A 24,327-nucleotide genomic window follows, 5' to 3' on the forward strand; every position below is an offset into this window, starting at 1 on the left:
ACAATTTACTTGTAAATAGTCTGGCAGTCTCCCCTTTTCCATGTGTTCTTTTCAAACATATTTTTGGCAATTGAACAAAAATGAGAAAAACAAAACAAAAAACACCAAAGTACTTTCATCTGTAAAGATAGCATCGCTGGAATCACGATCTCTTTCTTAAAAGCATATGAAAGTTACTTATAGGAAGACAATAAGAGTTATGTGTGACTCACTCCTAGCTCAGTTCAATTTTGCCTGCCATTGTATTTTTCACCTTCTCTGAGGCCGTCTGATGTCACTTACTTAGCGTTGGAACATCTCGTAACTGAAACGTCATTGAGAACCACATTCAAGCGCAGCACCAATGGCACAAAAAGCAGATATTACTTTCTTTTTTACTTTTTTTGGTGAAAAGGATCTTTTTATTGAAAAACCGCAGATTCTCTTACAAGCACTTTTATTATGAAATATCTATAAACCCATGTTATTACCTGTACAGGATAAAAATAAGAAACACAAACAGCTCAGAGTCGAGCAGTTTCGATGTTATTAGCTGCCCTGGGTAATGTGGTCACCTAAAAGGTGATCACCATTTCAAAACAGATCAAAGTATATAATGTACAAAACGCAAAACATCCACAGGACACAGTGATTTATCCATTTTTTTTCTTTTTGCTGTTAGTGTGTACATAACTTTAATACTACAGGTTAAAATCCAAAGGAAGGCTCCAAACTAATACAAATCAAGAATAATCTGAATATTCTACAACCACCTATACAATGCTTATGTACAAGTAAAAGTTAACTTCAATGCAAGGCTGAAAGGAAATAAAACGCGACTCAGAAGAACTTTTATCCAATTACATTGAACATTTCTGCACGGTCGAGCACTTTTTTTCTAAGGTTTGGAGAAAAAAAAGATCTTCTAAAAACGCCAATGAGGACGGAAAAGGTGCAGGGTTGAAAGTGTTTTTATAGGCGATATGACTTGAGCTCAGTGCTGCCTCACATGCGTTTAGCCACTCGTTTCAGCTGCTGAGATGTTTTATAGAAAATGGACTTGGGTTTCTGCGGTTCGATGAGGTTAAGATATCCTTCAGAAACACTCCTCACAACTCTCCGAGGCTTGTTCTCTGAATCTGAAGACGAGACAACAAACAGAGGATAGGGTCAAGAATAAATGAACTCTACTCCTCTATTCCCGATGGGTCTCAGTAGCATTTGGTTACTGATCACTAAATTCATATGTAATGTGATGAAATCAAAGCATCCTTCTGGTTCACATGTAGAGCAGAATTAATTCTGGAGTTATGAGAGAGATGCACAAGTCAATAAATGTGTTTGGTCTTTCAAAACGATATCTGGTGTCAATATACACTGTGACCGTTTGCTGGGTCAGGTATTCAGTGTTCTGGTTTTACAGTGTGTGTTTGTGGATGTCCCGTTTTGACACTTACCAACAAAACGATGCACTCTGAGTGGCCTCTGGGTCACCGAGGGGTCTTTCTTTACGCGCTTTGCTTCATGTGTTAACTCTTGTCTGAAGCTGCTACAGCACAAAAAAACAAGAAAAGAGAGAAAAAAAGAAAGAAAAAAAGAAAATGTAATCAGAACGAGAAGCACAGCACCATCCTGTCAGAAATGTCTGTTAACTTGTCACTTTTGTGGCCATTTTAAACAGCTTTAAGAGCTTTCTTGGCCAAAAACACGGAGAGGTACATTACCAGTTAAACTTTCGCTTCCCTTGTGCAGCAGACGTCATACTCATGTAGGTCGGGTTGGTGCGTCTCGCTTCTTGGAGCGGTGCGATCTGTTGTCTGTAGAGCAAAGGTTCATGTTACATGACATGTCTGCTGTTTGGACTTTACTGTTTGGCACATTTTCCTTCAAATCCACCTCACCTATCTTAACTTTTGCAGTGTATTTCTCAGCTTGATATCTGATGTGCATGCAATCAGATACAATCAGAATGTGGATATACCAACTTTGCTGTCAAAAAGTTGGCTTATGCTAAAGCAGCATCCTACCTCATTTTCAACAGTAAATCAATGATTTTTGGTTGGGTGTGGCTAATTTTTTAAACAGGACTCTGTAATCCTGTGGCAAACTGATTACAGCACATGATTTAGCAGAATTAACATGAATTCATTGTTTTCTGTACAACTTCAGTCTCTCACATTGTTCTGGAGGAATTTGGCCCTCTCTTCTTTACGACATCAGTTCATTGAGGTTTGCAGATTTTCATTTATGCACAGCTCTCTTAAGGTCTTTCTGCATCATTTCAGGTTGAGGTCTTGACTTTGACTGGGCCATTGCGACACTGTGATTTTTCTCTTTTTCAGTCATTCTGCTGTAGATTAGCTGTTGTGCTTGGGATCATTGTCCTGTTGCTTAAACCAGTTTAGGCCAAGCTTCAGCTGACAGATTGATGTCCTCACATTTAACTCAAGAATATTTTGAAGTTCATGGTCGACTCGGTGACTGCAAGTTAAACAGGTCATGTGGCTTCAAAACAAACCCGAATCATTACCCCTCCGTCAGCTGGTACAAGGTGTTTGTGCCAATATGCTGTGTTTGTTTTTCACCAAATGTAGCTTCCTGTATAATGGTCAAAGTTGTCCACTTTGGTCTCAGTTGTCCTAAGTACATTGTTCCACAAGTCTTGTGGTTTGTTCCGGTCAAAAGTTACAAACCCAAGTTGTGCTCTTGGCAATCCTTCCAAACAAGTAATATTTGTTCAGTATTTTTCTAATTGTACTGTCATGATCTTTAACATCTAACATGCTAACTGAGGCCTGTAGAGTCTGACACATAGCAGTTTTACTAAACACTGCACAGCCTGACGTCGGGGTGAATTTGCGATGAGGTCCACTTGTGATGTTGTGTTAATGCATACCGGAATGCACTGCTTTTATTAAGGTGCTCATACATGGTGAATCAATTGTGGATGTTGCATTAACCATACGTAAAGCTCTGGTCTTTTTTCCTCCATCTAGTTTGCCTGTTTTTCTTGCTGTCATTTTCCTTTGAGGTTTCTGGACAAGCAGCAGCTGGAGGGTAAGTGCTCTCTTAAAGGCTGGATTAGCTCTGATATTTATTATTTGAGGAAAAACAGCTTGTCATGATGCAGTGTATTTGTGCTGTAGTGAAGATGTTTTGAAACCATGCAGTTTGTTTGTGGAGCCGTTTCATTGTTTGAGGTGATGCGTTTTGCTTTTGAGGTTGGTTAGGAACAAATTTATCCAACAAATAAGAACGATTCTCATTTCGTTTGGCACTTCCAGCCGAAGACACAAGGTCACTGCTCAGCTCAGTTGACTTAAGCCTCTCTGCCCAATGTTCCACTCTGAAGACTTGCTGGTGAGAATAACTCTACTCTCCATCTTGTTTTGATTAAAGTTTGAAGGATTTACCACTTGTGGCTTGTTTAGTTACCGTGTGCTTTGAAACATTTAGTGGATGATTTTAAAGATCTTGTGGAAAGAATTAAAAGGCTGCATTAGTACTTCTAAACCAGCTTTTAAAAATGTAATTTGTTTAACCAATTCTGTTAAGAGTCTAACTCATACAGTTTAACCCAGTGTGCTTTTGCTTCTGTTTTTGTAACATTACCAGCTCGTGTTGACAAAAACCTGTTTGCCGGATGAATAAAGAGGTTATAGATCAAGTATTTTCTCCGACAGCTCTCTCAAGACTAGCAAGAGAAATCGTGTGCAAACTGTGCAAAAACCCAATGTGGAAAAGTGCCTGAATGCTGCACCAGGGAGTTGCCATAGCACGAACGCAGAAGTTGTTTTGCTGTCTTACAAAATAAAAAATGAAGCTCTATTGTAAGATATACTCACTGAAAGCATAGATAACAGCTGAAACAAACATTTTCAATTAAAATCAAGTGAAATGTTTTTTTAAATTTTTTTAATTTTACCGTTTGGTAGTCATCTGGTTCCCCTCCATGGCCTTGTTAGGTTGACTCAAGACGTCTGTGGACGTTGATGCTTGACACGGACTACTGCTGCTTATTATGATGGTTGCGTTACTTGCAGTTTGGTCTTCATTGTCTATAACTTCAAAGGTCATGTTTGGATCCATGGCACTGGAGGAGCTTGGCGTCTGGGCCCGGGTGTTTTTTTGACCTGGTTCTGGCGTGCACTGGAGAGGAAACATGTCCTCTTCGAATGCTTGGGTAGCAGCAACTGTTCGGGGGCTTTGCGGTGGGAGTAACGCAGATAAATTTCTCCTGATGGGCATTCTGGGAAGCGATTCCTGTGCCACATCTGTTTGATTTCCTTTGCCTGGAAAACCAAACAGCAGCAGCAAAATCAGTCCAAATCAGAAGACACAATAATAATCACCCTTTTTTCCACCAACGGGAAAGATAATGGCTGCTCTTCTTATTTTCATCAGGGGTCTAACATTTTCTTAAAACAAATCTAATTATTTATATATTTGTTTTTTCTGTTTTACTGATATCCAGACTCAGTAAAGAAAACAAAAAGGCGTGTTGCACCAATCTATTAACTCAGCAAATATCTGATCAGATTCTGATGAAAACTGCAGGTTGGTTGCTTATGCATGGCACTGTCAGTGCTAATCAAAACACACCCACACAGCCCTTTGAAATCAGATTGATTTTTTTTTTTTATACTGTTGGAACTGTTAATGAAAATAATTTTTAAAAACTTTAACTTTGTTGCTTATTTGGTCCAATTTTTTACAAAACATTTCTCAAAATTCAATTAGTCTCTGGGGGCTTTAACAGGGAACTGTTAAGACCAACACATTTCATATATGGATTCTTATCAAAAAAACTAATATTTGAACAGTCACAGATGGTCAAACCTGGACTGAGAAAGTGGAAAAAATGAAAGTGGAATGCCCCTGTATACTGCTTCCTGTTTCCTGAATTCATTTCCTATGCACACACTGTGTATCCAGTTTATTGCTCTAGATGCCGTATGTGTCGTCAGCAGGTCACATGATGGAAGAGGATGTATGTCAGCAATGTCCCCATTTTACTCCATGACTACAATGTTTGCTAACAGTATTAAAACCACCTCTACAATAGGTTATTTGTATCTTTAGAACAGAACATTTTGCAGTGTCATTCGTCCGTTTTCCACACGTGGAAGCGCACGGAAAGGTTATCCCCCCGTATGGACTTGATCGACACTTAGCAACTGAGTGTACCTTTGACGATTACTGTGTTTGTTGAGTGTTTTGTCAATAGACCTTTGTATCACTTCTTAGACAATAATTCAAGCCTGTGGCCTGTCCCACATTTGGTCCTTGAGAAATGATTGGCAACAACTAATAAGCTGACATTATTTCGACCTTTCTTATCAATGTGTTCCTCACAACTGCAGGCCTTGGAAGTGAAAGCAAATTAAACCACTTTAACGGTAAACACATTTCTTCCCAAATGATGCAGTCCCCAATAATCCATCAGTTATACGCGCTTAAGAGTCAGCCCTGAGCTAAAGAGTGCAATTTAAATAATGTCACAACAGAGAAATTAGACTGTTCCCTTAAGTTACACTAAAAATGTGATCACTGGTGTTGGCGCCATTATGCACAGTTCCCACCCTGTAAACATTAACTCTACAAAGTCAAAACTGAGGTGTGCATTATTATTAAAAACGTGGAACTCAAACACATAACAGTAGCTACAACTGCTGGTGTTGTTCTGCTTCATTTTTAACAAATTGATTTAAGGTTACATTCGGAGAAAAAATGTAGTATTTTGTGAGAAAATCTGACCAATGCTCTAAGAGGAGTACCGATTTTTGTCTTACAAGTATGAAAATGACCTCACCTTGAACACAATTTCAGGTGAAAGCCCATTAGGGTCTTCCTAACAGTTGAAGTGGCCTGTATGATACTTGGGTAATAAAAAGGGTTAAATATGTCAGATTCTGGTCAATTGGGTTTAGAGACCAGCTGTCAACCAGAAATTAGCCCTCCCAGGATGGCTGATGGTGCTCGCTGGCAGGGTGACTGCTAAAACCTTAGCCAATGCGGGCCTAGAGACTGTTTAGGGAGAAAAACGTGCATTCCCTGACCAGTTAGTGAGTGGTTGCAGGTGGTTACTTGCTGTTATATTAACTATTATTGTGTAGTATTTCCCTCACTGTGAAAATCAAACTTGAAATGAATGCTGATGTGAATTCGACTGATTATTAACACATGTCCACCTTTTTATCCAAATATGGTCACCCCCCGTTGTATATTATTTTATATCAGGTATGCCTATATGGACAATATTTTATGCAGCACTTTTTTGTCACATTGATGTATATCCATGTTGCAGTGGTGCATTTAAGCACAGCAGCAGGAACAACAACTTTTACAGGCTCCATCGCAGAATGAGGTTAAATCAAGGTGTCTGCATCCCATTAGCAGTAGTTACACTCATGGCATTTCCTGTAGAGGTGTGGTGGGGGTGAGGGAGGAGGCTAAAAGGGAAAGAAGCCAGCACATAAAGGAAGCGAGAACACTAAATGCAAAGGTGAATGACTGATTTATACATTCCCCTAAATATCAAATGCAATATTTAGTAAATGTGAGTCAGACTTCAGACACCACACAGAGTGAGGAAACGGTGATAAATAGCCCTTTCCTGTGGCAGAGGAGTTGTCCCCAGCAATAAATGGCAGCAGAGTTCCTTCAATCACATATTTTTGGCTTGTAGGGGATTAATACATGCATGAGTTGCTATTTCTGGTGGAGGCTGCACTGAATTAGGGTCGCCTGGTTGCTGCTGCCTGTTTTTTATAGTGCGCCTTTTCTGGTTGGTGGAGCAGGGGAGTTTACGTCTGTTGACGTTTTTTCCTGCCCTGCTGTGGATCTGCATTTTCATGAATGAAGCTCAAGAGGGATTGGGAGGGTTAGATGCTAGACAGAAACAGAAAAACATTTCAGGGTAGGAGGGAAAGAAAGGTAGAATGGTGGTGGTGGTGGTGGGGGCGCACACTGAAAGATGTTTGAAGAAAAAAGGACATCAAGAATCTAACGGGTGGGGTAAAAAAAAAAGAAAAAAAAAGAGTAGATGGGAGAATTTAGAAACAAGATCGAACAGAAAGATATAAAAAGAACAGCCTGTGGGAGGCAGTGGGAGATAGCTGAATGAAAAATCACAGAACTATTAATAAATGCATCTGTGGTCTTGTAATTATTAACACTGAAAGGCTGAAAGTCTCTTTTACTGTGATCACGTTTGTGTAATTTGCTGCTATAAAGCACTCCACAAAGAGTTAACGCTCCTTTGAAACCACAACCCTCTCTAAAACCAATGAAATTTGATTGGCTTTGCGAGCTGCAGGGTGGAGCTATTTTTCATAACATGCTGCAGTGACTTCCATTAAGAGCCGAGGAAGCAGTGAGGGACTGACAAACAGCACCATGAGAAGATCAGAGCACTTTGTCTGAATGCTAAAAATAAGCCACCTTAACTTAAAAACCTGTGCCATTTCATCTGTTTCATTATGTTTGTAAACAGGAAAAATGATTTTTGCACAGCTGATTAACACCGCAGCACTTGTGTGTATGTAACACGTGTGTGTCTGCGTGCATATATGACATGCATGTAAGACTGTTGCCTCTGGACTGAATCCAAGATGGGCAGAGTTGTTTTTGAAGGATGCAAGTGTGAGTCAGTGAGTGCAAGTTAACTGAGATGAAATTGCAAACTGTACATGATACAAATGAAAGAAAAATAGTGATGCAGTTACTAAGCACCCAAATTACACCACTCATATGATGTGTCATATGAGTGGTGCTAATCAAGCTGTTGGTTAGTCTCAAAAAGGCTTGCATGCACACCTCTACTTGTCGGTCAGAACATTAAATCCACTGGCAGGTGACGTAGATCCCACTGATCATCTCTTTGCAAAGCAATGTGCTGCCGAGAAACCTGGGTTTTGGGGTTGATGCTGGTTTTAGTGGATGGATGTAAGCCATAACATTACTTGGATACTACTAAAATTCTTCAGAAAGACACAAACACAGCAGTGACGTCCACTTTACTAACTCGCAGTAGTCGAGGTTAAGTCTAAAAACTTCCTGTATCTGTTACTATGATTGTGTTGGTGTTCACATTTTCTGCCTCAGAGGTTACTACTTGGTGGACCAAACCAAACACTGCTGCAGGCCCAGCTCAATCGCCTCCCTTTGCAGCGATGCTCCCAGATGATCGCTGCGTACTGGAAAATAATACAGCCTGCCACATCAGGAGAAGCCGAAGACATGCAACACAGTGTCCAAGTATTCTCTGGGACTCCCGAAACCATGATCCCATCGGCCGTTTGTGTAATGCACCAGAACAAGCCACGCCCCAAACGACCAGGCGACTATGCACTGACGGGTTAGTGACTTTAGTGGTTCGAGATACTTTAATGTACCTAAAATTCCTGTTTTTTGTTCATTGCTATGTGCATCGTTATATGCTCAATTAAGAAAAATAACTGTATCCATTGGAGTTTTTCCATTAGATGTACCCACAGTTTTCTGGGTGTGTCTAACACAGAATTAAAAGGCAAACGTTGTCCATTTAAGTCAAACAAATACAGCATGTGTGCAGACATTAGTCCAGGAAAAGGTGCTGCTATGTGGAACTAATAAGAACAAATGGAAAAAAGAACAATAAAACCTTGTTTGACCAGCAAAGTATAAAGACTGGTCATGGTCAGACAGACCATGCAGAGAGTGGAGCTTTTCATATCAGAAAAACAACTCTGTGCTCTATCAGAGCTCGCTTATTACAATATATTGCAGGGAAATTTAATAGAGGTGGTGACAAACTCCCTGATGCCTTCATATTTCATTTCCATTCAAGAAACTCTGGTCATCTGGCAGAAGTATTTTCTTCAGACGTAACATTTCCCACAATAAGTTTCGATGAAATGTAGACCACCTGCAGTAAATATCATTACAGGCAATTTGAACAGCCATATTTCACAAAGATTTTTGTGTGACTTTTCCCTAAAGGCTCTGCATGTACAGAGTTCCCTCTAGAAAACTGCTTGTGAGCATTCACCTCATTTCATTATTCAACTTTTGGCCGGGACAGAGGGTCAGCGGTGCAACTATAAATCAGATTATATTACGCATCTGATTTTTATTGTGTATTTTACGGCTCTGAACAAGTTCTTCACAGCTAAACGGCTAAAAACATGTCTGGTAAATAAAACACGGCAGGGTAAAAATGAAGGCGAACACACATCAATTTCCAGTTTACATGGTAATTAAAAAAAATTTTAAAACTAAAAAAACAAACACTTTACGAACTGGTTTCTGCTTCCGTTATAAATAAAACTGTCTGTTAATTTGTGTTTGAGTAATTGATGGTAAAAAGGTGATGAGGGGGAGCACAAATAGGTGAATGACTAAAGGTGAGTAGGATTAACAAGTACGCAGGGGCTTTAGAGTAATGACTAAACAAAGAGCAGAGCTGACTTACCTTTTGGTGATGGAGAAGGATTGCACAATCTTTTCGCGTGCCTCTCTGAACCTGTGAATAAAACTTTCAAGTGTCATTAAAACACTAAAGGATCAATTTTCTTAGATTTTCTTTCATACAATGTAACATTTTCAAAAGTTTTTTGGTAACATCACCTGGATATATATTTTAAAATTGACTGAGATGATTCACTGAATGCATTCGTGACAAAGAAGAATACGAAGGTGAAACATTTGTGAGCGCTTCTTATCCAATTTTCTCTGTGAAGGCAGCGCAGATGTTCAGTCAGTAACAAATCGTGATTCTATCATGGAAAAAAAAGGCAATCTGGCTAACGTAAAATGTGCAGGAAAAACAAAATTTTAAAAAACAGCTTCGTCAAAGCCAATGCATGATGCACGAATGTGGCAGAGATGTGAAGTCAGGAAAACATTAGCGACAGAAACCTCCAACTTTTATTCATAATGAATTCCCCAAAGAACAACTTCAAGTGTTTTGGCGTGTGTAGAAAAACGTCTAATAATCATTTACAACCGAAACTATAACCCAAGAGAGGCTGCAACGCCGCTATTCACGAGTGATCGGATTCCTCCTTTTACTGTCGGCGTATTTCATTAAAAGTCACCAAAAACGAAAAGTAATACGATACTGAACATGCAAGCAGCGGCGCAGACAGCCAAGTGAAAATTTACTGCCTGACAAACAACAGACAACCATCAAAGTAAGTGAATATTGTTGGCCGGCTTCAGTTCATGCTCCACTGTCTGTCATGGCTTATATGTCACGAGGGCCCGGTGCTGCTAGGTCATGCAGAGATGACAGTTAAAAATGAACTGTGCCGTCTCATGGGTCCCGCCATACACAATAGACCTGGACTAATGCCATATACACTCCGCCTTACTAAACTACCTTATAGCACAACTGAATTTTTATATTTAATGCTGAAATAAAAACTTGCTTCTAGGTGTCACACATGTAGACTTGGTGTCAGAAGAACTTGTGATCCAAACACTGGATACGCTCAATTGTAAGAAAAACTGGTGAGGTACGGGATAAGCATTAACATATGTGAACCTTACATCCCATTTTCAAAATGTGTTACACTAAATAATGACAATGTTACGTTAAAAATCACAATATACTGAATTCTTTAAAGGTTAGTAGTAATATAATGATATGCACTGAACTGGAAACCTTTCACACAGATGTTACATGTGCGCACTTATCTTAGTATCTTAAGTCAATAAACTAATACTGGCTATTTGATTGATTAGAGTAAATCCAGCTTGAGATACCCCAACACTCTTCTGTCATAAAAAAAGAAAGAAAAAACTCCTGTATGGATTTACTGAAGGGGGCTGTGACAATTACAAACAAGAAGATGGGGATGAAAAAAAAACAGAAGCTTCCTTTTCATAACACAAAACTTTTCCTCCCATAAATGACTGACACAGGCTCATTTAGCATCAAAACCCTTTTCTTTATTTCTCTCTTGCTCTTTGATTGCTTCTGGTAGAAGTGAGAGTGTTAAATACACCTAAAGAACTGGGTAAATGTATCTCCCCTTATTTCTCCAACTGGATTTTGTGCTGTTCATAATTTCTGTATTCCCTGATGAACTAAAAACAAACATATTTAACGTTCATTAGCATTACTTGCCCTCCTCTTCATGTATGCAACCTAGTAGCCAAAGAGTGAATAGGGTTGTAAAAGTGTGATGACTTACTGCAGGGGCTATTCTGGTGGTATTGCAGATGTGTGAAAGAGAGGACAGGTGCCAGATCGCTGCAGAGTCCAATTTTTCCTGCCTCATTTGTCTCCTGTGACTCCACACCAATCCCTCCACCTTTCTGCTGTGGCCCCGCCCCTTCCTGGTCAGCCCAGACCACGCCCCTCTCCCTCAGCACAAGGTGTTCGAGTTCTTGGTTGTCCGTCTCGTCGGATTCTGTGGTCAGCCCGGCTCCACGCAGCGCAGAATAGTGGCGACTATAAGCTGGCAGCAAGATGTTCACCATTCTGAAAAGAAGCAGGAAAACGATCGTTCAAACTTCTCCGGGTGCGCCGCAGTAAGAGTTCACTTAATTCAGAGTGAATTCACTCTGGCCCAACCTACTTTTGCATGCGCTTGTTCTCCTGATCCTGCAGATTGGTGAGCTTGACCATCTGCTTGATGTGTTGTTTGAGATCATTTACCTGCAGCTCCAATCTGTGGCAGTGTAGCTCCTTCTCTAACACCTGAACCAAGGGGAGAATTGAGGTCAGACAGCAGAAGTGACAAGTCAAAAGCCATTCTAACATAAGTACTCTGGAGGGCAGAATTAGAAGAAGAAAAAAGAAGAAGAACCAAGAAAAAAAAGAAAGGTGGCAGGGGGGTTAGGATACTAGGGAAAAGACACAAAGTTCATCCATGTTTCACCAGAAAAGCTGTCAACTCGGGGTAAGGAAGGGGAGGGGAAAAAAGATGGGGGATTAAAAAAAAAAAAAAAAAAAAAAGGAACTCTGACGTAAAGAAACTACGAAACAACAGCAGAGAGAACATTTGACCGGGTGGGTGCGTCATAGTTCTGGGTCAGTTCCTGGAAGAAAGGATAAAGCAGAAAAAAAATAACATGGACATGGTTTTAGGTAACTGGCTGCTGTGTGAGGGATGAGTAAAGGGTATTGATTTATTCTCTTCAGTGATCCACGAGTGAGCTAGAGAAATAAAATGAGCACGGTTCTAATTACTGGGAGAACAGATGGGAAGAAAACAAAGACAGTCACGACACCAGTAGAGACACAGCCCACCTTCCAAAATAAACAAACAAAAAACACCAAGCAGTGAGTTTTGACGGATGTAACCCACATTGTAAAGTTTTTCTCTTCATATAATCGTGCTCACTTGTCTTCCAAGTTATGTAATTAGGTAGTGTTACTTACTATTTGGCTCTACTGACCTACTGATCAACGACTGACAAGTATTAACAATCTTGATTGAGTAAAATGATCAGAAATACTTAAAAAATAAAAAAATTGAAGAAGGATAGAAGTTGATTCATGTTTGCCAGTGAATCGCTCTGCTTGTACCGGCAATAAAAAAAAAAAAAAAAAAAAAAAAAAAATTGAACGGGCCAACGAGTTCAACTCACCTCTGAGGTTTGATCGTTCGACTTCAACAACCTAATTTCATTCTCGACGCGGTGAAGCAAGCCGTCGTTTTCCAGGAAACGCGCTTCTGCCTCCTTCAAACGCTTGCAAATGTGCTGCTGCTGAGTCCGTAAGCTGGCAATCTTCCGCTCGTGCTTACAAGTGGCCTGTTGAAAAACACATCAAACGGTAACATGGATTGTGTTGTGCTCGTATTAGAATTACACACCATTAACTGTGAACGTGGTCTGAATAATTAAAGCTGCAAACAAGCTGTTTTTTGGGGGGTTTCTGGTTTTGTGCCAATGTCTGAAACGAGTTGGGTCAACAATTTGAATAAAACAAAAGACTGAAAACATACGCACATAGTCAAGTACACAGGTGTGGTACTAAACATTTCTCAGGAATTTTCTTTTCTATTTTAAATGCTATCACAGCTGAGACTAACACTGGGACACACACACGACAGAAAAGAGCCAGGGACTGATGAGCAGTGACCCTTTCCCGTAGTGGCGTAAATGAGAGACTGAGACAACTATAGGGAGCGGAGAAGTGAAACGATGAGTCAGCAGCTGTTTTTCTGCAGGGATGATGAAAACTGTGGATAGCAGAGTAAGCATCAGCTACCTTCTCAGTCTTTTCCTTGGCACAGAGGTATTGGACCTGCAGGTTGTCCTCCTCACTGTAGCGCTGGCGCAGCTCATTCTCCTTCAGCTGTCTCTCCAAATCCAGCTGTTCTTGCCTGATTTGGGCTCGGCTCGAGAAGATTCGCCGCAGCGCTTCTGACACCCTGGAGACAGAGACTTTTTCATTAGAAGCTTTGCCTTAAAATGCCAAACTTTTTTTTTTTTTTTAAAAAGCAATATGAATTGACCCACTCGGTGTGTAATTACATAAAGTCAGAGCAGGTCAGTCTCCCTCATTCAATCATCTGACAAACCTATATAAACAAATGTATACTTTTAATGGGCAAAATGTGGATTTGCCCTTTAAAAGAAAAAGAAAAGAAAAAATCAATAACAGGAGTGATAACAGTTTGCAATGCAAGTGTGAAGCTAAAAGCTTTTAGTTTTGCCGGTAATGTCAAAGAGACGCTCATGATTTTTGAGGCCGTGGCGCTGCAGCTTTGGGAAAATATTACACTGCAAGTTGCTTTGGTTCCCTCCGATTCACATACATGAATGGGGGCAAAATACTAGAAACACTTCTTAGTATAATCCAGTGCAATAAAACAACACCACCACAGGGTTTGGAGCCAAATGTGATTAATAGCTGCTGTGTGTGCAACATGTAAAGGGGCAAATCTGATACACTGCAGTGCCAAAAGCTCTTTGCAAAGTTTTTAATAGCTCCTTAAAAGGCCATGAGATATGTAATATTTTCACACCACATCTAATCTGCGTCATTATTGTCCGATACATTAGCAAATGCAGTAATACAGCTAATAAAGTGTGAAAGTATATGATCTGATGACAGCCATCTCTTATAATGTTAACCCGAATCATTAACTTTCACAACATGCCACTTCTGTTCGCACTGCGACCGTAAGATATTCTTAGCTTCTTCCTGGACTAGAGCTGAGGTGATGTCCAGGTTGGATTCAAAGGGCTGTCTAGTTCAGGAGGAGAGAGAGCAGAGGTATGCAGGTAAATAAGGCTGGAGAGCTGTCGCTGAAATGTGACTGCACTCTTCAATGCAACTCCAGTGACGTAGGAGACGTCGTGGCCTTGCTAGACTGCTGAATTTTTAATAGTGTGAGAAGCGTGCAGCCTCTATTCAGAGCCTCTCACTGTGCGAGTTGTGAATTCTGATGCCAGTGAATGAAATGTGTGGGAGTGAGACTCATTCAGCTTTTCCTTGCCCCCCTCCCTACCCCTAACTCAAATACCCCAACAGATGCCGCTTAATGCCTGAAAGATGACTAGATGCAATGATGGTGATGATGTGAATTTTTTTTTTCCAAATTAAAATAAATAAATGTGCATATATAATTTCATTTTTTTTTTAAAAAGGCTTTGGAGGCACGACTGTCCTTCGAGATTCAAGATTAAAGAAGAAATCTAATGTGGATTATAGCAATTTTAATCAGCGCTAGCATAACTTGGTCCCAGGAGACACCAACTAACTGCATATTTGTGTAATTTTATCCGTGTTTCAGAATACAAAACTGTCCAGTGCCAAAAGTTTCAAATCCCGACAGATAAAATGTCTGCATAGAAATGATCATAATTCACATAATAACAAATATTTAGTTAGTTACTTTAAATGTAGAGCTAAGTGAGCCCTTTACTTATTCTGCTCTCTTTTGAAAGTTCAGTTAATTGCTGTCACACTGTCAATCACTATTATTATTATTATTATTATTATTATCATTATTATTATTATTATTATTATTAAAAATGTTGCAGGTGTTAAATTTGCTTGTATCTGCTAGTACAATATTTAATTAATCTTTCAGATTTAATCCAAAGGGGGAAAAAGCCCATAAAAAATAAATAAAGAACTCTCTAAATGCTGTGAGAAAGTGTATTTGTGTCTTTTTCTGATGCATTTCCTACACTATACATTACACATTATACATTTAATCCCAACAATTAAACCAGTGGTATATCAGTAAAGAGGAGGGAAAAAAGGCTATTTGGGTGGAATGTTTTTTTAATGGGACTTGTTATACCCACTAGTGCAGCATGAGGTCATCACTGAAGACGCGTTGTTTTCCAGGAAGTAACAGTTTTCCAGGAGGCCTAAGCGCAGATTTCAAGGGACAGCATTTCATGGGAGTAACAAAAACAAGCTGCTTAAAAGTAAAAATGATCAGGGAAACGAGGTGGGCTGGACTCATTTCATTAGGAATGTAGCAGGATTGCTATCATTGGCTCACACACTTTGTTTTCAGTACATTGTGGACAGGTCAGCTTTCAAAAACTCTGTTAAAGGCCTAAGTGTGATTATATACGCATGGAGGCACATACAAATAAATAAACAGCAGCTGGTGTTTGCCACTGCACACCAACATTATGTCGGCATACAAAGCGTGTAGGACTGCCTTGGGCCAAACAAAGTCACTTTGCTCCTATTTTAGCAACAGTTTTCATGTGTGATACATGAAAAGTGCCGCTCCTGGTTTAAGAGTGCATTTGAGCTTTGGGATAATGTTTAGGAAAAACTTGAGGACAAGCTCTTCATAGACTTTCTGCTGTCACAAATCCATCCTGTATCATTTCACAAATTGTCACAGGTGACCGTTGAAAGACAATTAAAATGTGGATTTTACTAGCTTCATTCATTCACAGTAGTTCGGGTGTGTTCCTCTACACTCTGCTGGGAAAAGATAGACAGCACAGATTTATTTAAGAACTACTTCTCCAAAAGAAGGAAATCAAATATCTTTAGCTCTTGTTTATCACTGAGGTGAATTTTGCTTGGGAGACTGGCAGGTAGATTGGTATGTTAGATAAAGTAACATGAGTCTTGCAATTGACTGTTAGGAGCTCCACGTGCTGACACTATGAATGATATTACAGATGCAAAGTGCCAGAAGGAGTTTTCGTCACATGGTTCTTCCTTTAAGAACGGGATGAGGGATGGAGACATTCAGAATGCATCTGCAGTTAAATACCAGCCACTTTTCCTTAAAAAAGGGGGCCTGTGGAGGTTGTTCGGGTCTCTGATTAAATCCAAAGGCAAACCCAAACAAAGCTTTAGGAATTCTAGATAATCTTGTTTGGACTGGGAATGCCTTGAGAAACCCTCCAGAAGTACTGGAGAAAGGTGACAGTGATAGGGATGTCTCGCAACTAAACACCACTTTTCTTAATCAGCTACAAAACTCCAGATTAAATATCAGAAAATGCACAGAGCAAAACAGGCCGCAAGACAACAGCTACATAAAAACTGCTCGACTGTTCATGCAGAACTGTGATTACGAGATTTGGTGTTCAAATGTACCTTTTGTAAAGTGGTTGTCTTTAAAGTGGAGCTAATGGTGGATGGCCAAAGTCAGTGCATGTGCAAGCAATCCCTGCGTTAAAAAGCTCAGGCTTCAGACTAATACTTGTTTCACATTTTTTCTACTCCTGGATATTTCTGACGTCAAAAAGAGCTTCCTTCATATGGTCATCCCACCTACCTGACTATGAGCACCTGAATCCCTATCTATTGTTAAAATCTTCTGTTTGACAGGAGTAGCCAATCAGAAGACAGTGAGCTTAAAGGGAGGCCTGTAGGTGATGCAAAACTACTCTAGTAGAGTCCAAGAAAAAAAGAAACCCACATGGAGGTGGAAATGACCATCCTCGTTACATGTCATTTAAAAGCCTATTTAGTAGGGATGTAGTCACCTTAACTCATACCTCATCAACAATGCTGCGTGCTATTTAAAGATGTTTTTTTGTGGTTTGTTTTTAAAGCTCTAGATTAGCTAAACCCACCTGAGTACACTACACCTGCCTGCCCTAATAGCCTAATAAACAAAATATTTTATTATTATTTATTAAATAATAAAATAACGACCAGCATGCACCATCATTTCTAGAAGACTTCTTAAAATAGAACTGCACCCTATGGGAGAATAACAGTGATGAGTCTCATGTCCTGAGCAATAAATTTCACTAGTCTATAATAATGATACCATGGTTTCATTTTGAACACAGAGGAGACTTCATAGCTACTCAAAGAGGCCAAAGGCATCAGGGTTATGGCTGAACATGCCTGCTATTATATTTGGCCATTAGATCAAAGATACTGAAATATGCCCACACTCAAAGCCAGACTCGTTAAACACAAAAACTGGAACATCCTCGTGCTGTTTTTAAATAACACGCCACGTTGGTTCTTGAATTGTGGGGTGCTGTCTGCAAAGTTTTCAGAATGCCTCCTTAGAGACTTCTTTAACAGGCTGTCAATAAGTTTGGAGCCAACGCTGATTAAAAGTTGAGTGAATGTAAACATTAAATAACGCAGATCTAGCAACTCATATAAAGGCTTTGTACGATGCATACCAATTCAAGACAGCATATTTATGCCACTGACCTCATTTTATTCCATCAAGTGATGGTTTTAGTATAAATCTTGAATCAAGCAGCTCAATATATTCTCAAGGTGCTGAGCAGATTTAATAAAAGGCTCATTGCTAAAAGCTAATTTCATAATATTTAATCTACCACAAATGCCAATGAACAAAGACAAAGGGCCACATTAAAAATGCTGTAAATTGGGATATCATTCTTGATTATACAACCTGACCCACTACGCCCAATTACACCTTACGTTCCCTGTTCCACTTCTTTATAGAATCTAATGGATCTACAGCCACCAGAACCATTTACAAAACCACATAATGCGTCATTATTGTCCGATACATTAGCAAATGCAGGCCACAAGCAGGCAGAGGCCTGAATCATTGTCTTCATTCCAGTTACACGCTTTACAATAAAAGTGGTTATGACACATAAAGTAACAAGTTACACTCTGAGTCACGCTCATGGACTTGCTTACCTTTTGAACTCTTCTTGCTTCTGGGAAGAGATTGTGCTAAAAGCCCCAGCCCCCGTGCTCTTCGCCTCATATTCTTTTAGTTTCTGCTTCAACTGCATGATCTTTAGGGATTAAATAGAACATGGATATCAGTCAGGACTTATGATGTCCATGTCAGATTGTTCAAATACAGAAGTAATTAGTTGTCCTGTTTGTTATTTTGTCTTACCTCCTGCCGCTGCTTCTCACAGACCACAGCATACTGGCCAATGTGACTGTCCAAGCTGACAACATTACTCTTCAGCTGTCGGGTAAAGGTAGAGAGAAAAACTGATGGCTGATATAATATAATTTTGTATATTTATGGTCCAAGAATCACAGCTGGGACTACAACTATAAAACTATAAAACAATATGAATTGAACACTAACCGAGGACTTGATCTCCTTAGCCCTGTTGGCATACTTCAGGGTATTATGGGTGTCATCATATGATTTGGAAGAGGGGCTAACATTGGCAATCATAACTGTCCTGCAGTTGCCTCCCAAGGAATCTTTAAGTATCCGCGTCAGCTTGCTGTCTCTGTACGGTATATGAGCCTTTTTACTCTGAAACACATGAGAAAAATCAGGGTTAGCACAAAAAGGGTTAGGTGTCTTTATAATGTAGATAGTCAAGTATCCAGAAAACACAGAAAACTCTCCAGGCTTGTGCTTACTTTAAAAAATAATTAAAAAAAAACAGAAGAACAAACTCAGAATTGAGATTTTCACTAGTTCGACAAAACAACACACAAATCAGCACAAAAAATAAACCTGACTGAACCTTATTGATACTTTATGCAGAGTAATAACCACGGGAAGTGCCCTAGGATGCATCTCCATCTAAACACCCGCCACAAGAAAATCCTATTGACATTTCACTGTCTGGTGGGGACCAATAAACCTAAAAGGGAACAAAATTCAGCACAGGGTGTTCATTTTAGATTTGAAATCTTTCTCAGCTGGTCTGTGAACATAGCTCAAGTCTTAATAATGGCAGCAGATAAACTACAGCTGCTTAGGTGAGTCAGAGTCTCGTGAGCATTGGGACTGCAGAAAGTCACATTAAAGACGAGTTAGCAAAAGGATTGTAAAATGATCCCTTTTAGGGACCACAGCTGTGCCTCCACTTCTCTTTGGGAAGAAAAGAAAGACAACATCTGGATTCAACCATTTTTCATGTTAGGTCTTGGGAGTTTAAGGATAACCTTTTGTGCCTTTTGGGGGGCAATCACGGTTTTAATAAGATCAGGAGTTCAAAGTTGTTCCAAAGCCAGTATCGAGAAGGCAATACGTCAGCAAACTCTAACCATTTGTTTTGATTTCATTACTGTGGTGTGTCACGGAGAATCTGTCACAACGTCTGTGCAAATGATCACCACAACTTATAGGTGAATATAAGAATCTGAACTCATCTAAACATTGCAGTTAGCTAGGAAACAACACCAAATCCACAGGACTGGACGTTTTTCTTCAAACAAGCCAACACCTTTTACATATCAAAACAACAGGAAAGTTAACCGAGGCTCTTCTTGTTAAAAATACAATATCCTTCAGAAAAAGTCATGGTCCAGTTGCTCTATTGATCCATCTTTTTTCTTTAACAGATACAAACACAGTTGAAGAAAAAGTTTGCCAACATGGGATATGTGGAGATGATCCATATCCCATATGTGGAGGTCGGTTAAATGAAGTTGCATCAAAGTAAAGTGGAATGCAAAGTGGAATGTGTGCACAATAGTGACACAAGAAGAACAACCTATTGCATGTTTCCACCAGAAAGCTGGGGGCAGCTGTTACTTTCGGACTCAACTGATAGAGAGCTACCCATCCACTACACCTGGGTGTGCCACAAAGGTAAAATGGTATTATAGTTATTGTTCAACAAAAGTACAGCCACATAACTAAAGAAAAATCATCTGGTTCTTGTTAGGTCTTAAAACTGGCTAATAACAACCTCATATAAACAAGAACACATGACATATTATTTACTTTACCATTATTTACTTAAAGCTAAAGCTAAACTCAAATACCGCAGCAGTGTGCGAAAAACAGTCCACCCTTACAGCTTCCATATGAATTAAAACGGAAAGTAGCAGCTAGGTGCTGCCAGTCAAATGCATTTGATTGAATGACCATCAGCAAATGTGAGCACCTCTCTAATAGCAAAAGTTTTAAGTCTTCTTAGCAGATGAGGTGTTTCTTAACACAATGCCAAGGAGGAAAAACTTCAGTAATGACATTAAAGAAGCAACTGTTGCTGCCAATAAAACTGGGAAGTGTTATAAGAACATTTCCGAACAATCCACTGAAAACACTCAAGATATTTCCCAATCAGACATTTAACATGCTAACTCAGGTCAGAGACCTGACATGCATGTTAAATGTTAAAATTTAACATGCATGTCAGGTACAATCTGAAAAATACAATAAAATACTGCTTATTTGGAAGAGTTACCAAGAGAAAGAATCTTCTCTCTTGGTAGCACAATTAAGTTTGCAAAGTCCCATCTGATCACACCACAAAACTGAATAGACGATACTAAAGTGGAGATGTTTGGCCATAATACACAGAGTCAAGGCATATCAGCACAAATATTTCATACCAACTGTCCAGCATCGTTTTGCTGCCACAGGACCTGGGCACCCTGCAGTCATTGAGTCGAATATGAACACTTCTGTATACTAAAGTATTCTTGAATCAAATGTGAAGCCACCTGTCCACAGGTTGGCCCAAACTGGGTCATACAACTAAGTACAAAAGCAAATCTACAAGAGAATGACGGAAAAAATAAAAGAATCAAAAGTTATTGCAGTGGCCCAGTCAAAGTCCAGACCTTAACCTGACTGAAATGCTGTGACATGACCTTATGAGAGTTGTGCACAAATGAATGTCTGCAAACCTCAATGAACTGAAATGATATCGTAAAAGCCAAGTGGACCGAAATTCCTCCAAAATAACGCGAGACCGATAAAGTTGTATAGAAAACATAAGGTTTAATATGATATGTTGGCGCAGTCTTTGCAGCTACACCTTGAACTCTTCTGGGAAGGTTTTCCACAAGGTTTAGAAATGTTTTTATGGGAATTTTTGACTGTTCTTCAAGAAGTATGTTTGTGAGGTCAGATGTTGCATGCCTCCGCTCTTATTAATCCCAAAGGTGTTCTATTAGGCTGAGGTCAGGACTCTGTGCAGGCCAGTCAAGTTCTTCCACACCAAACTCACTCATCCATGTCTTTACTGACCTTGCTTTGTACACTGGTGCACAGTCATGTTGAAACAGGAAGACACCATCCACAAAATTTTCCGACAAAGTTGGGAGCAAGAAATTATCCAAAATGTCTTGATGTGCCGAAGCATTACGAGTTCCTTTCATTAGAACTAAATGACTTAGCCCAGTTCCTGCCCCATAGCATAATCCCTTGTCCACAAAACTTTAAATTTGGCATAGTGCAATCAGACAAGTACCGTTCTCCTGCCAACCACCATACCTAGTGTCGTCTATCGGATTGCCAGACGCAGAAGCCTTATTTATCACTATAGAGATCACATTTGTACCACTCTAGAGTCCAGTGGCAGCATGCTTTACATCACCGCATTGACGGTTTGCGTTGCATTTGGTGATTTAAGGCTTGGATGCAGCTGCTCAGACCTGGAAACCCATTTCATGAAGTTCTCTATGATCTGTTCTTGAGCTAATCTAAAGGCCATATGAAGTTTAAAGGTCTGTGTGATTGATTCTGTAGAAAGTTGGCGACCTCTGAGCACCATGTGCCTCAGGATTCATTGACCCCTCTCTATGAATTTACATGGACTACCACTCTGTGGCTGAGTTGCTGTCATTCCCAATCTCTTCCCTTTGTTATAATACCGTTAACAGTTGACAGTGAAAAATTTAGTAGCGAGGAAATTCACTGGACCCATTTTTTCAAAAATGTTTGTAGAAGCAGCCTAGGTGCTTGATTTTATTACCTGTGGCCTTGGAAGTAAATTGGACAGGTGAGTGAATACTTTTGGCAATATAGTATATATGGGGTGCACCAAGTTTTTCATACACTATACTAGTTTCAGTTTAGCTAAATAAATAATGGCATGGTGCAATAATATCATATACTTCTGTTTGTCTCTGACTGCATTTACCTAATTTTAAAAGACATGATAAGGACTAGATCATATTTGATTATATCTTTATATGTAAAAGCTAAAAATTGACAAAGGATGTGCCTTCTCTGTAATAAAAATAAAAACCCAAAGCAAAAACAAATAAAAATTTAAACGAAAAAAAAGTTAGGGTTCATAGTAAGGTACTCCGCTACAACATACCCTGACTGGCTCATGTCAACACTTTCATAAAGCCCAGCTTTGCCCTTCTATGCAAAATGAACTTTCAAATATATCTATATTCTAGAACAGTTTCAGAAAGTCCCCCTTTCATGACCACGAAACAGTGGCCTTGTGTAGATAGAAGGCCAAGCTTGAGAGAAGGGTGCATCGTAAAATGTATCTGAATTACTTCGGACATTGCCTAGGGCAAACAACTTACAACAAAAACCTCTGTGCAACATAGCATGAAGATGACACACTGAGCAGTCCAAACGCAAGTACACACATTCTTCTCACTCAAACAAATGGCATGTCATCCCAGACACAAGTGAGGACATTCTTTCCTGTAAACAATGGCCACAACATGAATTCTTGATCTGCCAGCAGCAGACAGTGAAACACCAATAACCATGGCGACAGGATGTGAAACGAATGCTGGGCATTGTAGGCATGACTGCAACACTCAAAAATGGTGGGATGGTATGACTCTAACTGGACAGCGCCCATGAAAGGACACTGCTTTAACTCAAGTATGAAGTAACCTGTTGAAGTTGGATCATGTTTCAATATGGCTGTGGTAGATCTGCACAGCGCTTCCTAAATGCATGTGGCCTGCTTACACCTCGTCCCTTGAGACTGTGTGTAAAACGAGAAGACTGCTTGACAGGTTAATGTATGCAACTGGAATGAAATAATACCCAAATACTCAGTTGACTCTCCACTTCACAGGCACTCTGTTTCATATAGAGACTATTGGTTAACTTTATGTACCTAACCCTTTTTTCACTTATAAATAAAGAACAGAAAAGGAATAATAAGGTTAAAAGTTTGTCCTTCTGTAATATATTTTATATTCACTGTATCTGTTCATATTTATGGAGACATCTACATATAAACCTTTTAAACATTACAAATAAATACGCCTGTAAACGCTATATTAGGGTCTGTTGTTGATGATTAAGTAAATGAAGTCAATGGAGCCAACTCAGAAGGTAAAACTCTTAAAAGAAACTATGCATAAGATAAACTGCATATTCTTGCTAGTTATTATAGTACTGTTTAAAATACTGAATGTACTGTATTATTTATTTGTATTTACAGTTTCCAAATAAAGACATTTTTATAAATACCCCTTAATGTAACTTTTTTTTATATCTGGTAAGTCATTAAAAAGTATGTGTTTTCTCAGTATATTCATCTGAAATGCTAAACCAAAGAGATGTAGATCCAGTATCAAATGTAACGCTTGCACAAAATTTCTCAAAAAAAATAAAAAAATTGCCAGATATCAGTTACACAAATTAATTTGTTACAAAACTAATGCAATACTCTTAGTGGTTCTAGTTTAGAGAAGTCTATTAGCGCACCTTCATTTTGTACACTATATACTCAGTTGTGCACACACTTCAACAGGTTGGTGTTATCTGTAAATTAAAACAGCATTTAACATAAGTTACTTTCGTCTGTGACTGTTGCACCAACTATGTTGTTTTGTGAACATATGCAACTTTTCGTGCCTCTGAACACATAATGCTTAACTTTCGTATAGTGAAGAGGGCAATTTAACACCCATAAACAACAAGTAACAAAAATGCCTGTAAAATGAACAAATAAAAAACGTTAGCTTGCTAGCTATCATAAGCATAATTGTTAATGCTGGTATAGCTCACTTAAATAAGTTGAAAATTGTTCAGCAGTTAGTCTCTTTCCACTAGGCCAAAGGTCTCAATCCTGTGTCCTGTGCCACATGCACCATTTGTTAGGTGGTATTAATTTCTTTGTTTAGTATCAGAATAAGCTGCTATTAAACTGATTTGTAACAAATAAAGTTAGGATTCAATGTGGCCCATGCAGCTTTATAATTACACTATGGACTATGGCATATTATATTGTCCACAATAATACTAGTATAAACTTTTATGCGATATA

The 24,327-nt window shown here is 39.3% G+C and overlaps 1 protein-coding gene across 3 annotated transcripts in view; it reads right to left on the reverse strand.

The window, feature by feature from the left end:
- Nucleotides 1-378: 378 nt before the first annotated feature.
- Nucleotides 379-24,327, reverse strand: part of kif18a (kinesin family member 18A) — a 37,379-nt gene continuing 13,430 nt past the window's right edge. For 2 of the 3 annotated variants that reach the window (XM_031744888.2, XM_039609902.1), the window contains 12 exons: nucleotides 18,465-18,641; nucleotides 18,264-18,338; nucleotides 18,056-18,156; nucleotides 13,187-13,349; nucleotides 12,562-12,726; nucleotides 11,547-11,668; nucleotides 11,160-11,449; nucleotides 9,434-9,484; nucleotides 3,905-4,271; nucleotides 1,704-1,796; nucleotides 1,437-1,528; nucleotides 379-1,118 (listed from right to left, as the gene is read on the reverse strand). In XM_031744888.2, the coding sequence (XP_031600748.2) occupies nucleotides 985-1,118; nucleotides 1,437-1,528; nucleotides 1,704-1,796; nucleotides 3,905-4,271; nucleotides 9,434-9,484; nucleotides 11,160-11,449; nucleotides 11,547-11,668; nucleotides 12,562-12,726; nucleotides 13,187-13,349; nucleotides 18,056-18,156; nucleotides 18,264-18,338; nucleotides 18,465-18,641 (1,830 nt within the window). In that variant the 3' untranslated portion in view covers nucleotides 379-984. The remainder of the gene's footprint in view (nucleotides 1,119-1,436; nucleotides 1,529-1,703; nucleotides 1,797-3,904; nucleotides 4,272-9,433; nucleotides 9,485-11,159; nucleotides 11,450-11,546; nucleotides 11,669-12,561; nucleotides 12,727-13,186; nucleotides 13,350-18,055; nucleotides 18,157-18,263; nucleotides 18,339-18,464; nucleotides 18,642-24,327) is intronic. The other variant, XM_031744889.2, reaches the window with a different exon arrangement.

Source organism: Oreochromis aureus, linkage group 1 (genome assembly GCF_013358895.1).
Source record: "Oreochromis aureus strain Israel breed Guangdong linkage group 1, ZZ_aureus, whole genome shotgun sequence".
Classification (NCBI taxonomy): domain Eukaryota; kingdom Metazoa; phylum Chordata; class Actinopteri; order Cichliformes; family Cichlidae; genus Oreochromis; species Oreochromis aureus.